At 42.1% G+C, this 15,348-nt stretch overlaps 1 protein-coding gene across 1 annotated transcript; it reads left to right on the forward strand.

Annotated features, from left to right (window-relative positions):
- Positions 1-4,024: 4,024 nt before the first annotated feature.
- LOC147623050 (uncharacterized) lies at positions 4,025-7,586 on the forward strand. The gene is made up of 10 exons (XM_086821725.1): positions 4,025-4,668; positions 4,774-4,984; positions 5,080-5,211; positions 5,322-5,800; positions 5,895-6,298; positions 6,406-6,666; positions 6,787-7,037; positions 7,132-7,206; positions 7,307-7,493; positions 7,579-7,586. Exons 1-10 carry the CDS (start codon positions 4,025-4,027, stop codon positions 7,584-7,586), a joined length of 2,652 nt encoding a protein of 883 aa, XP_086677851.1.
- The last annotated feature ends 7,762 nt before the right edge of the window (positions 7,587-15,348 follow it).

Consider the following 15,348-nt stretch of genomic DNA (forward strand, 5'->3'; position numbering starts at 1 on the left):
AAGCACATCACTAATTTGCAAGGGCATACAGCTTGGCATGTAGGAGGTGTTGAACAAAAAGAGCACTTCAAACTGCCATAGGTTTCCACACTTTGTTTAGCAGGACAAACTTTTGTCAGACGTTATATTGGTCTCCCTTGACCTTGTCAATCCTGCACAAAGCACATTAGTGCACTGTAGATACCCTCCACATTTCCTTATCCTAACTGTCCCAATGAAACAAGAAATATTGCTTGTCGTCTCATCTGTCCACACATGGCCATCAAACTTGTTCTCCAATCCAACCATTCTATTAGCAGCACTAACATAGGGCAACTCAAACATTATATTCCCATCATATCTTGTAGGAAGCTCGTCAACCTGCCTGATTTCTCCCATTAAATCAAATTTGATTCTAAGCGAATTTTTAGCAGGCAATTTTTGTAGAATTTCAACAATACTAATTTTATCTGTGGCCCCAATGCTGATAACAGGCTCTTGTTGAACCTTAGCATCATCCAAAACTTCAGCTGTGCAGCTTCGAGACAACATTATTTCTCCACTAACTACAAAGGTTCTCCCAAATTGAATGTCCAGCTGAAAGACATTCTGATCTCCTCTGTTTATAGCTGGCATCTCAAATGAAAGACCGTCATTCTTGTCACCAAACATCTGATGCAGAATGAGTGAATCTTCCTTCAATCCAAAGGTCATTGAGAGATAATGTTTGGAAACCTCGGTGATACCATTTGTGGTTGCTAGCTCCACCTGCTTACTTCCAAATTTGTCCTCTAGATATGCAGTTTCCATTGTGCAAAGAGCAGTAAAGAAGACTAATTACCAAAGAAGGAGATGAGCATTACTTGAAAGAGGTAGCGTCTTGAAATTTATAATCTTCAGGATTTCTTCACATTAAGATATAGAAATAGTTATCTTAAAAACTTATTTAGAAAACCTCGCCTTTTTTGAGATCACAAAATCTTAAAGCTAGGCCCGGTTACAGCATCATGCCATGCTTAGGGAGAGTGGCATCTTAAATGATTTTTTATATTAGTTGTCATTGCTAGAATTAATTTCACCTCAAAGTAATATATCATTAATATTAGTTTATTAAAATATATATATATATATAAATATATACTAGTCTTCAATGCGGCGCCGCCCACAGCGGCGGCTTATCTCTCTCTTCCCCTCACCCCTGGGCCCTGGCGCTCTTTCTCTCTCTCTCTTTCCCGACACAGACATGCTCTATTATATATCGCATCTTGAGCCAGTGCTCACTGGTAGGCACCAAATATCACTGCCCTAGTATGTTGTCAGCCTTCATATTTGTGTAGTTATGATGTCAGCCGTCATACTTATGTAGTTATGTTGTCAGCCTTCATACTTCATACTTCACCGTTTGAGCAACAACAGCTACACTTATGTAGTTATGATGTCCTTTTCCTGTGTAGTTGCTCAGGATGCTATCGTAATCAATAGTGGAGCAATTCTGTTGGGAATGCAAAAGTGTCTGCACGGAATTCTGTTGGGAAACCCATAGTATCGTATGACTGCACGAGACCTAATATGACAACCTTAGTATCGTATGACCTAATTTGACAACCTAAGCTTGTTGGATAAAATTTGTTGGAGCAGAAAGGCGCAGGAGCATCCACGAGCACCAGAGAGGCGCAAGCAACGCGCAGGAGCTTCCACGAGCATCCACGAGCACCACGAGCAGAGAGGCGAAGGAGCATCCACGAGCATCCATGAGCACCATGAGCCACAAGCAACGCGCAGGAGCATCCACGACCTACGCCAAGAATGGCTCCAAAAAGAAAAGAGGTGCATTTTTCCTCTTGAATGTTCACTCATAAATGGTCCCTCCTGCATAGTTCGCTGGCGAAACTAGCAGGAGGGATGATGTTGCTTGCGAGGAGCTGTTGCATGCGCATGATGTTGCTTGCGGATGATGTGGCTTGAGAGAACTTCCAATGCTCCTCCTGCATAGTTCGCTGGCGAAACTAACAGGAGGGAACAACATTGCCTACTCATTCCTTTGGCCACACGCCCCACTCTATAGTTCTCTTGGGGTTTTTGTTGATAGGGCGGCGGAATGCCTGAGAGATTCTATGTGGGAAACTAGCATTCTATGTGAGAGATTCTCTTAAATGGTCCCTCCTCCTGCATAGTTCGCTGGCGAAACTAGCAGGAGGGAACAGCAATCCAAGATACGATCCATGGAACATTTTTTAGTATTTACATTAACACTAAAGTTCCCCTGTTTTTTAAACCTCCTTGATGTGGTGCTACAACGGAATTCTGTTTTGGCACAATACTATGTGTGCCATTTCAGAGACTTACAAGCACCAAATATTCATGTTATTCTTGAGATAATTGATTTTTCAAATGTGGTGCATCTCCACTAGATTACAACAGAGCCCTATTATTGTAGAGATGATTTGAAACATGGGTTGAATGGAGGATGATGAAGCGTGCCTGCATGTGCTTGTAATGCTCATTAATTATTTTCCTTGCGGTAGAAGGGATTTCTATTGTTTTGGTTGCTTCAGCAGTCATGTGGCCCCTTATGAATAGCCAACTTACAAGTGCTGGACCAGTCTAACCCAAGTCAATGTGTTGCGATGGGGCGTGTCATCAATCTTCTTCCTATGTCATCAATCTTCTTCCTACTCAATCAGTGTGTGGTTCAGTTTGCAGTCCCTCCCTTGAAGTAGCTCAAGGAGCAGGGGATTTCGTGGATGGGGTTGAGAACATCTTACTGATGTGCATTGCTAGTGTGGAGACAAAGAAGAGGTGTGGAAGATCTTGTAAGTACTGCGGGCATATGTACTTGGATAGTATTGCCAATATGGTGACCAAAGTCCTAGCTTATGTCTCAGAAAGATGCATCTTTTGTAGCAAAGGCATAAGGTTGCTTTGAGTAGCTCGTCAATGCCTCTTAACCAAAGCTATGGGCTTTGAGCAGGCTTACATTTTGGAAACTTGGATTGTAAGCATGATAATTAGATGGTAAAAACCGTAACAGTGTCTTGGGGTTGTTTATCAGGTAAGTCTAAAATTTGAAGTATGGATAATTTAGATATATGTGCCTGACTTGTTGTGCATAGCTGCTAGAGTGGGTATACTACTTCAAAGGATTGAGATGTCTCATATGATCGAGATGTTTGCTGTTCACCTCCACAAAGGATCGAGATGTGTCACAGAGTTTTACACAAGCTTGCTGCATATGTGCATTTGAAGCAAACCATTGGAGTATAAATTTTTGAAATGGCTGTGGCTGTGGAAGTTTAAGTGTTCTATCTATGATATGTTTCTTGCAGAAGCAACACAAAGAATTCCATTTCATATCTTATATGAGTCTCTCCCTCCCTCCCTCCCTCCATCTCTCCCTCCCTCCGTCCCTCCTTCATAATGACATATATATTATATGTTGTTATTTTGTGCACCATCACATGCATATTGAAATGGTGTTTAGTTGACTTCCAATGCTCCCCCTGCATAGTTCGCTGGCGAAACTAGCAGGAGGGAGCAACATTGCACACTTTCGCCAAAAGATATAGCTCCAATCAAGAAACATTACTGCATGTGGTGGCCTTCCATAAGGTTGGCCAAAAACCATAAAGGCCGCTCCAATCAAGAAACAACATTGCATGTAGTCATGTAGAGATGTAGATTGCTATGGCGAAAGTGTCCCTTTGTGGTGTTTTTCTTGCAGATGTTTGTTTCTGATGCTTGTATTGGTTTCATGTGTGCTTATGCTCTGCCTATCCTAGAGCTTTTTGGATGTAGATTGTTACAGCCCTTGTGGTCATTGCAAAGTTATTGCCCTTGTGGCTTGCTTTTATAACAGGCATGGGTGTATGTGTTTTTGCAAAGAGACTTTTGGCTTCTTTAAATGGCATGTAATTGAAAAACCCAATATTTTCTCTCTATCATATATATATATATATTCTTGCAGGCAGTCAAGACTAGAAAGAGAAAAACTCTTGCAGCATCTAGTGCTAGTACCAAGAAATCAACCGTGGAGCCTACTGAGAGCATGGAGCATCTTGAAGATAAACAAGAGGATGAACAAATGGTTGAAGACACAAATCTGGCTACTAGTAAAGAACTAGTTCCTGTTGCAGCTACACAAGATGATTCAAAAGATAAGGATGATACACCTGACGAGCTGATTCCTCAAGCAATCTCTAAGGCAGATGGTTCTGACTTTTTGTCTAGGTTGGCTCTTAATCCTGGAATTCTAGCACCTAGGATTCCCCTTTGCAGGTGCAGGATAAATGAAAGGGTTAGAGAGCTTAGACGTGATTTGTCCAGATTAAAGTCAGTTTTGGAAAAAGAGGGCTATATGGCAATGAAGGGTAGCTTGATTCTATCAACTAATTTGCCTGATGGGTCTACCTTGGATGTTGATGAAACAATAACAAGTACTTGGGATAGGCATTGGCAGGCTATCAATGCTGAGTTTGAGGAGGAGCTTGAATCTAAGGAAGAGTGGTCTATGTTGAGGGGGAAAATGTTTTTTGTATGGCAGGGTAATCACAGGACTGCAGCTTGGATGGAGTGTATCAATGAGAGTTTTGCAATTAACAAGGGAAAGCATATCAGAGTTCAAGCTGAGTTCATTGTACCAAATGAAAAAGATGAGCAGGTTCTTGTGGCTACTCTACAGAGAATTAACTTGTAAGATTCTCTCCCATATCTCTTTATATAATGAATGAATTTCTTTTCAATTTGTATTTTTGCACTAGGATTTGTTAGTATTGACTATTGTCAATCTTTATTTAGGATGCATGAAGAGGCCATTGTTATTACAAATTTGAAGGATTATCTCTATCACACAAGTACCCTTTGTGCATTGGATGAGACACCTCTCATGGAGAGTTTCACTGAAGCGGAAAAGAATCACATTGCCTCCGTGAGAGCAAGAGAGGCAAGCATGGGAAAAAGGGTGTGGTATCCCTTGACCCAGTCAATACTAGGCCGCATGGTTTTTGCGGTAGGTTTTCTTTTGAGAAAGTGGTTTCAATTCATTCTATGATTCTTTTTTTTTTACTTTTTGTTGTTTTTTTGGTTTTTCATTTTTTATTGCAGGGAAAATGGGACACAACATTTGAGGTAGCATGCAAGAAGATCAATCCAGGACTTTCCAAAGAGGATAGAGATGTGGAGGTGACAAAGGCAAAGAAGAATGTTATCAAGACTTACAATAGAAAAATGATAAGGGTTAGTTGATATTCACTTTCATGTATTTTTGGATACCTTTCTTTTGAGTTTTAAAGGAATGACTGGCTATTTAAGCTTTTGTGTAAAAGGATATTGCTTTTATGTCTTAGATGCTTTCGGTGGTTAATCCATCAAATGGCAAAGAATGGTTTGAGATATTGTGGAAGCTTCCCTTTGAAGAGCCCCAATATAAAATTAGTTTGGAGAAATTATATGCACTATCCTCAGCAGCATGTTCTCCAATTCTTAAATGCTCAATGCTAAAGCTTCTAGGACAAGATGACAATGTAAAGCAATCTTATGGGATGCCTCTTGGAGACCATCAATACATTTCATGGTTGGCCAAGGAGGTGTGGATGGACCAATTGCTAGAGGATGCAGCCAGATTGGTAAAACAGGTGGTGGATTCTAATATCGGCAAGGAGAAACTGACATTGCCTCAAGAGCCAAGTTTGGAAACATACTTCATGGACATTGTTGGGAGGTATCGAGCTGTATTGTTTTATTCATTTGAGAGAGAGATGAATGTGGCAACGCCAGCAGCAAAACATGTTGACTTAAAAAATGCTTCTAGACGTTTGGTCTACAGGTGAGAAATAAGATATCAAGTTTAGTGGTATTGTTGTTTAGAAATATTTTAATATTATGCTTTTCTAAAAGTTTGATTTTTTGCTTGGGTTTAGATATTTGCTGATGCTTATCTCTACGAAGAAAATGCCTTTCTTGCCTCATGTTTGTAAGGCATGGACAGTGGATTCTACATTCAGCATGTACTCATGTTCTATCTTTAGAGAAAACAACCAGACAGGTGGGGCTTTGATGATAACTGAGTGGGAGAGGAAGAAGTGCCCTTGGTGGCTGGACATGAAGAGGGGGGAATGTTTGGAAGAGGACAAAGAGATATACTTGCGGCATTTGAAGGGGGAGTGCATGTCTGACTCTGGTTCTTCAGGTTCTGTTAATGAGGAGGAGGAGAAAAGGATCGATGAAGAATTGCGAGCCTTGAAGGAAAAGGACCTGCAGGAACAAATTCAAGCCTCAAATAAGGGGGGACGACCACCAAATAAGTCTGTGAATGAGAGTCAAGGTAAGTTTACTATATTGATGTAGGATTGCATATAATGTTATAAATGTGTACTCTTTAAATGGATGCATTTTTTGGTTTTCTGGATCATATAGTGCTTGACCATGCAGTTCCAAGAAGAAGTGCAAATCCATCGGGGTTTGTTTCATTGACTGCTTTTCGAGAGCAAGAGAGGCTTGGTGTGAGAAGTCAAGTGAATGTATGGACATATGACTATATTCAGTTGGGAAAAGAGTTGCTAGAGCATAATTTCAAGGAGGGCTTTGAAGTCATGAGACAATTTTTCATGAGTCACTCCGGAGAGAAAAAATTCAGAGGAGGCAAGCCATGTAGTTGGAGCATTGACTTCACTGTCATTGATTTGCCAACAGGTTTGTAAAGACCTGCCCCCTTTTCCAATGGAACCTCTCTCTTGGCACACCTCTTATTTGTAACATTTTTTGAAACTTGCTTTCTATTTTGGCTTATTTTCTTGGATTGTCTTTTCTCAGGAACTCCAGTTGCAGGCTTTGATGGGATTCCTTATTGGAATCAAATTAGTGAGGATCATATAAAGAGTTCTTTGGTGGTGGCCAATGCTGTGATGGATGACTTGGGTTGGGTTTTGGTTATCACTAGTCCTGCTCACCTTTCTCTTGTGGAGCGAGTTGCTACTAGGACACGCATGGTTGCCGGATTTCGTTGGGCTTTAAACTCTTCAGAGCCTTACAGCTATGAAACAAGACTAGGAGTGTCTACAAAGGTAATGCTACCATGTACATTTATATTGATGTTTATTAAGTAGCTTGCAAGTTGTTGAAAATAATACTCTCTCTCATTATTGTATTTACATGTAGATGACATTGCTGCATGTGGTGGCCTTCCATAAGGCTGGCCAAAAACCAGTTGTTAACCTTTTGAATGCTCAAAAGGTAAGTTATAAAGTGTAAGGTTTGTGCGGTTTGTGCTATTGTGTTGTGCATTCCTTGAATGGATAATTTAGTTGTGTTTGCTTCTTTTTCTTTTTTGTAGGTAGGACAAGCGTTGGACTTAGACTTCTCCAAAGAGGTCTTGGTCCATTGCTTGCCTTCATCTGCAAGGGCTAAGCATGATGGTAAGAGTGGAGGTTGGAGGGGCCCACTTGAAAAGAGTGTCCCCCTGATGTTGTTCTTCATGGAGGCCTTATGTCCACATTTAGGCTCAGTGCTTGAGATAGGAGGTGGGACTAGCTCTGTTATGAGAGCTGCTATGCACAGTGCACGATTGTGCATGGTGATTGAGAGAGATGATGAGATATGTACCAGTCATTTGATGCCATTTATAGATAATTACTATAAAGTCAGCACTGGAACTGCTGACTTGGGTGGTGGGTTTGGAGATTTGCTTGGGGATGATGAGGAGAGTTTGGCAATCACAGATGTTCCACTGGACTAGTGAGTATCTCTATGCTTTGAAAGCACCATGGAATTTTGAAATATTCAGATGATAAGGTTCAATGTTTCTTGACCATTTTGTAGTTGTTTGCCTTCTTATGCAGAGAGCATGGCAAGAGAGATGGAGGCAGACACTCGTTATGATCACACTACTCGGCAATCTAAGAAGAGACCAAAATGTTATTTTGTAGATGACATTGCTATTTCAGAATAACTGCAAGAATAGGGTTTTTTTTTCCCTTCCATGAATTACATGTATTGCCTTAAGTTTTGGACATCTTTGCTACAAGTGATTTTAATATTATGTTTTAATTATGCTATTTTGGTCATTTTTGTGCGCACATATAAAAGTGAATTAAAAGACTCACACACATATATACACACACATATGCATGCACACTACACATACATACACACACATACATAGGTCTTATTGCTTGGTAGATCTTATGGTGACAATTAGGTGGATTGCCATGACTACACATACATACACACACATACATAGGTCTTATTGCTTGGTAGATCTTATGGTGTGAATTAGGTGGATTGCCATGACTAAAATTATAAATTCGTCTATTGATATCATTATTGTGGGTGGGTTTGGAGATTTGCATAGTGTTGATGCCACATTGAACTATATGATCACTTTGAGGTGCATAAACGAAGATCATAAATATAATATCAATCCTTCCCTCTCTCTCTCTCTCGCGCACACACAGAAACACACACACACACACACACACACACACACACAAAATGAGGCACCACATGTTTAGTCTATCTTACAATCATTGAGGTGCATAACCAAAGTACATAAATATAATACCAATCCCTCTCTCTCTCACTCTCTCTCTCTCTCTCACACACACACACACACACACACACAAAATGAGGCACCACATGTTCAATCTATCTTACAATCTCTCTCTCTCTCTCTCTCTCTCTCTCTCTCTCTCTCTCTCTCTCGTTTGTCACCACCTGTAGTTTCAAAGAGAACTATAGTTGGGTGTCGGTCTTCTTTTTCTCACTCGAAAGAATCTTGCTCGTAATTTTTTGCTCATAGCATTGACGTACTCCATCCAGAGCAGCTCGTGTAGGGTTCACAAGATCCACTACGTCGGTGTCCTCCACCTCCTGGGTCCAAAAGAAACTGGTGATGGTTGGCTGGAGAGGGAGTGGGCGGGGTGGCTGGGGCTGAAGCTCCCTCAAGAAGGTGTCCCTGTGTTTGCGGAGCTCAACCAGGAAGAGGCCTAGGCAACGTTGGTCCTGGAAGTCAATGATCTTGGAGAGTGGACCAAATCCCTCACGAAATAGACAGTGAAACGTCCCGTAGATCTCATAGTATACTGGGCAGCGGCATATGTAATGCTCCTCCGTCTCAACCTCTATTGGCATAATCGGCAGATCCTCTCCTCTCTAGGTCTCCATATGAGCTTCCTGGCTCTGAAGATGCGCTCCGCTCTACCTATCTCCACTCTTAGGCGGTGGGATGAAACCCATATCTAGCCAATCGCAATCTGCATGGCATGGGACATGTGAACACTCAAGTAGCCCAGCTACTGGATGAATCCATTCTCAGTGAGTGTGAGGAAGTGATCTCTATAGAAGTGCATCTTCGTGGGGGGAGCTCCGAAGGTGTGATCCATGTGCAATGGGTGTAGAGGCTGAGAAGATCAAACCAGATAACACGGTTGGTATCCTCATGAGACAGTTGGAGAAAAGGGGAGTCCAAACTATACTGAAGGGGGGGTAGGCGGTCCATGCGGAGCCCATATACTGAGAACCAAGTGGAAACTAGTGCATACCATACTCCAGAGTAGCCCTCAAGTGCTAGTTGTCGTGAGGACTCCAGGGCAAGCCTCGGGTACCTGTGGGGATCCATGTGACTGATGCGATGGAGGTATGTGACTGTCTGGAAGAGTGCATCCACTACCATCGGGGTTGGCAAACTCTGCCTGGATAATATGGTGTGGGACTGATGGTTTGTTGCTGATCATATGAGAGAACACCATGACCTGGGGCCTCTCAACTCGTTGCTGCCAATCCTCATCAGATAAATCTGGCCCCCAAAAGGCTGCTCCATACGTCGAGGCTGGTGTGACGAGGGTGTCAAAGAGCCAGCCCTTCATCCTAGGCTCTTGGAAATGTGCTTGGAAGCACTGCCACTTAAGTAAGCTCAAGGCTGCATATCCCCGTGTCACTCTGGCATGTGCTACGGCAACCATGGTAAAGCGTGCACCACTGAAAGTGACACCAAGGTAGACATAGGATGAGACAATCTACACAGGATCCCCTCTATATGTGAAGATCAATCTAGATGTGAAGGGGCGAGAGGTATTGAAGACCATTACCTTGGTTTTACCAAGGTTAACAAAGAGGTCCTGCTAAGTGCAAAAGTCATGTAAGGCATCCAACTGTCTCTAAAGCCCCTCGGCTAAGTCTGAGAGGAGGACGATGAAGTAGTATGGGGATCAATATGTCTGCCAGTGTGGGACCAACCCCGCCTAATCCATCAATGAAGCTCAAGATCTCATCAATTTAGAGGCCGAAAAGAGTGGGTGATAGAGGGTAGCCTTGTTTCACCCCAATAGTGCTGGAAATCTCCTGTGAAATGAGACCATGTGTAGCTCCTAGCTCTAAGAAATATCTCCCATACACTGTGACCACCTCACGGTCCTGTGATGATCACTGCAGCCCTGTGTCAATGATGTCCAGTTCCTGTAGTCTGATAGGGTCGTCTAGATCGAGTAGCGGGACTTGCTAACTTTTCGTCCTGGCATTGAAATCCCCAAGCAAGAGGACTTCCCCCAACTGTGAGAACTCCATGATATCCCCATATAATGATAAGTACGGTGACTGGCCATGCTGTGCTGCGTAAGGGGAGTGGTGTGGTGCAAAATAACACACAACAATGTGGATGACTATGTCACTATTAAGTTGTAGCCGCATCCAAAGATACCATGCATCCTCGTCCTTCTAGACGATGTTGAGAATCTATCGGAGATGGGATCTAAAAAGGACAACTACCACTCCTCCAGAGCCACGTACTCCTCTTGATGTGCGGGTCTCACTTCGAAAAGCCGACTCCCACTCATACCCGGCTATGTATGGTAAGCCCCTCTTAGGGCTCTGATGAGTCTTTGTATAAAAATGGCATCCCTGCCTATGAGAATCTTGCTCAAGCCACCTGGATTCGACCACAGCATGCCATTGCAGTTCCATATTGCTAACCTCATGTGTTTGGTCTCATAGACCCCGCATCCCTATTTGGGACGGCACTCAATGATAATGACCCTACCATCTCTGTAGATAGCCCACTTGCCTACTCTACGGGCCTCATGAACTATCACCATCGCCTCACATCGGTGTGCCACCTGTGCTGGAGTGAGATCATCTCCCATGTACACATGTGAGCCCTTGCAATGACACCCTCATCCTTTGCTTTGTACCAACTAGCAAGTTCATCAAACACCACATCTCGTGAGATAACCACTTGCCTAGTTTGTGGATTGTAACATTTATATGCCTTGCGATCCTGTGCATATCCAATAAACACACACTTCTCTGCCTTAGGATCCAACTTCCTCCTTCTCTCGTCAGGCACATGTACATAAGCTATGCAACCAAACATTTTGAGGTGTCCAATGTCTGGCCTAAAACCTGTAAGCCGCATCTCTGGCGTACTTCCATGTATGGCTATTGTGGGTGTCTTATTAAGTATATACACTGCGGTGGCACATGCTTCTGCCCTGGCATGCTCTTTTCATTGAGCATCGCCCTGGCCACTTCACAAATGACTCTATTCTTCCTCTCAACAACACCATTTTGCTGAGGTGTATACCTGCAAGTTAACTGCCTTCTTATGCCATGCTTTCTCAAAAAATGTTCAAAAGCATGTGAGGTGTATTCACCACCTCCATCTGTCCTCAAACATTTTATCCAAGAGCCATATTGCTTCTCTGCAAAAGCTTTGAAATCCCATAAACTTTCCCAACACTTCACTTTTCTCTCTGAGAAAGTAAATCCAAGTCATTCTGCAGAAATCATCAATGAATGTCACATAATATAAACTGCCTTTAATGGATGGGTTTTGTGCAGGACCCCATACATCGCTATGAACTTTCTCAAGTGGCCTGCTACTCATGTTGCCTTCTCTAGGAAATGGCAACCTTGCCTGCTTTCCAAACTGACAGGCATCACAAACATGCATATTCCCATCATACTTGAATCTAGGCAGCCCACTAACAATGCCTCTTGCCTGCATGTTCTTTAACCTTTGTATATTCACATGTCCAATCCTCTTATGCCACATGTCAATGTCCTGTACCATATTTCAGCTTTTAGAGAACATGGCTGATTTCAACTCAAGAATCCCAGCATCCAGCTTAAATAACCTGCCTTCTTTCTTTCCTTTGGCAATGACTCTACATCCATTTTTGAAATCTTCAACGAAGCAACCATGCTCGTTGTTGAAACGAACCTGAGGCCAAACTTTTTGTAATAAAAGGCACATACAAGACATCTACCATAGACTTTGTTTCACCATTGTGCATAACCAATGGTACACTTCCAACATCTGTAATGGCATGTTGGGTATCATCTCCTGTTTCCACATAGCCTTTCACATCCATAGGCTTCATATGCTCAAACCATTCACCATGACAAGTCATATGGTTTGATGCTCCAGAGTCCATATACCAAGTGTCATCATTTTTAGCATTTGTCATCATAGATCCCACCCAGGATTACCTCTGCCTCTCTGAGGTGTATATCCACGACCACCTCTAGCACCATATGTAGGCTGAAAATTCTGTTGTGGTGACCTGTCCTGCCATCCACGACCATTACCACGGCCATGTGATGCAAATCTCCCCCCTGCCTCTAAATCCTCTTTGTGAATAGAAAGCCTGATTTGTGCCATTATCATCATGGCTAGTAGATGCATCGTGAAAAGAATCACTGAGTTTGATTTCCTCAACAAGCAAGAGAGAAACCAGCTCATCAAAATCTGGTAAACTTGTACTCCGAACCGAGATGGATGTATCAAAAGACTTATACTCCTTGCCAAGACCACGCAAGGTAATGTTTACCAAATCATCATCAGGCATGGGGGCATTAATTGTTGCCAATGCATCTACATACTTATTTATCTCTTGTACATAATCATGGATGCTCCTTTCTTTCCGTTTCACATTATGAATATGTTATCGCAACTGAGACTTGCGAGCACTAGTGTCTGTATCAAACAGCTTTACCAATGTATCCCATGCATCCTTGGGATTCTCAGCATCATGTATATGTATGAGTATAGCATTCGAAATACATATAGACAGGTAATGCAACACTTTGTATGCTCTTTTGGACCATTGCTTTATGAGCTACAGCCTCTACTGTGTAGGTTGTCGGGTAGTTCTAGCTTTGGCTTCACACCTGTAATAAGATTCCAAAAACCTTTTCCCTTCAGAAAGATTTTGATCCTGTACTTCCATGCCTGGAAGTTCTTCCTATCCAATTTTTCACTCACAATTTGTACTCAATTATCTAACATATTTGCTCAAAACCTTTCGTACACGTCCAAATCTGTAAACGAGCCTTCCTCAACTCAACCACACTCTAATAAGTGTTCCAGATAATCCAAAGTACACAATGAACTTCACTTTTGATGTAGAAAATCAAACTGATTGCATCCAAAATGAACTGGCATACGCAGTCCAAGCTCAATGTTGCATATCAACACCAACCAAGGTGTGTACATACCAATTTTGTCAAACCCCCTTCTTTGTTTTGAGAAAAAATAGAAAAGCCAGAAGCTCAATGTTGCATATCAACACTAACCAAGGTGTGTACATACCAATTTTGTCAAACCCCCTTCTTTGTTTTGAGAAAAAATAGAAAAACCAGTAAAACCAGTAGTAGAAATGCTCTAATTTCTTCAATGCTTGTCCAAATTGAGAGATCAGGCATTCATTAGCTTAGCAATGATGTCCACTAACTCCATGTAAAAGGAATTAGACCAATTGTTTAAGATGAAAGAGTAATTAGTCGATTAATCACACTTTGTTTCACTAATTACAGTAGACAGCCTGTTTAATCAGCTCATTTCCAGCTCCATAAATCATAATTGCTCCAACCAATCATATAGCAACCTCCTTGGGTGTGTGAATCACAAATTTGCTAAGCCAATTTTGGAAGTTATCAATCACAACAGTTGATTTGAGTCCTTCACTGCTTAGCAAAAATATCAGAAAATGCTTTGTTTTCCCTATATGAGCTGTGCCGCCTGCTGTAGAGAGGATTTGAGATGATTGTTGTGTCAATTGAGACCATGTATGATTGCCTAACACACCAAGGCATGTGTACAACCCATCAAATGTATGATTTTTGCAACAAACTAGGTTTAATTTCATCCACCAAGTGTCTCTTTTTCTCTGTTTTGTGAGAGCTTCAAAACCAGTAATTTTCAATCACTTAAATGCATCATATTTGCTCCAAATTCAGTGTAGGGCTTGCACATGAGTTGCCAATGCATTAATCCTTGTTACATACATGTTTCTTTTCCGGATTGCATCTATTTCCACCATACATCACTGCTTCCAAGCTCCAATGGAAAGCTTGCAAAAAACCAAAATTTTCTTTTGCTTTGGGCAACCATAATTTGCCTTGTTTGTGCTTGAATCACCTGCAATCCGCTCAAGGGTGTTTAGTAGTCCTTACCCAGTAGGCCAAGCTCTCAGATCTAATAGAAATCAGTGTGCTCCAAGCTTCACAGCATCAATGGCAAGCTTCACAGCTTTTCTTCACAGCTTCTTCTCTCACTCACTCATAAACCCTAATAGAGAGCACCAGGCTCTGATACCATGATGAAAAACAAGTAGAGGGAGAGGAGACACACACACACAGGAGCAAACCCTAATGTATATTGCAAACCCTAACCATAGAGGGAAGCCATCTCCCTTCTCACACAATGCATAAAGCCATAATCCATAATACACAACACACACTTTGTGTTGTGTCCACACACCGCTAACCCTAGCTAATGTCCACACACTATGACCAGTTGGATGCAGTCATTTATGTCTCACACATGCTTCTACCTAACATGCCAGCACATAGCACAACTGGCACACACTGACATCGAGCTTGAATCTCAACACCAATGAGTTCGCCAAAAGATGCAAGGAACGCCAAAGTTTCGTGATCTCGCAAAAAAGAGAAAAGATGCCGCTAACCCCCATCATTGTCAGGCAACTATTTGAGGAATGGGGAATAGATTTTGTGGGACCTATAAGTCCGGCGGCTCATCCATCACAAGCCCGCTACATAATCATAGCCAGATTATTTCACTAAGTAGGTGGAGGCCAGAATTTCAAAGAAAGCGGATGCACGAACAACTGCAAAATTTGTATATGAGCAAATCATATCACAATTCGAATGCCCATTGGAATTGGTGAGTGACCGGGGCTCACATTTCATTAATGAGGTGATTAATCAATTGCTTACAGGATTCTTGGTAATCCATCGTAAATCATCACCATACTACCCTCAAGCAAATGGTCTGGCAGAAAGTACCAATAAGATTTTGTGTACCATCTTGACGAAAACTGTGGAAGCAAGTTGAACACATTGGGAGCATAAGCTTAC

This window comes from Cibotium barometz, chromosome 27, assembly GCF_041138505.1.
Source record: "Cibotium barometz isolate CiBa-2024 chromosome 27, ASM4113850v1, whole genome shotgun sequence".
NCBI classification, from domain to species: domain Eukaryota; kingdom Viridiplantae; phylum Streptophyta; class Polypodiopsida; order Cyatheales; family Cibotiaceae; genus Cibotium; species Cibotium barometz.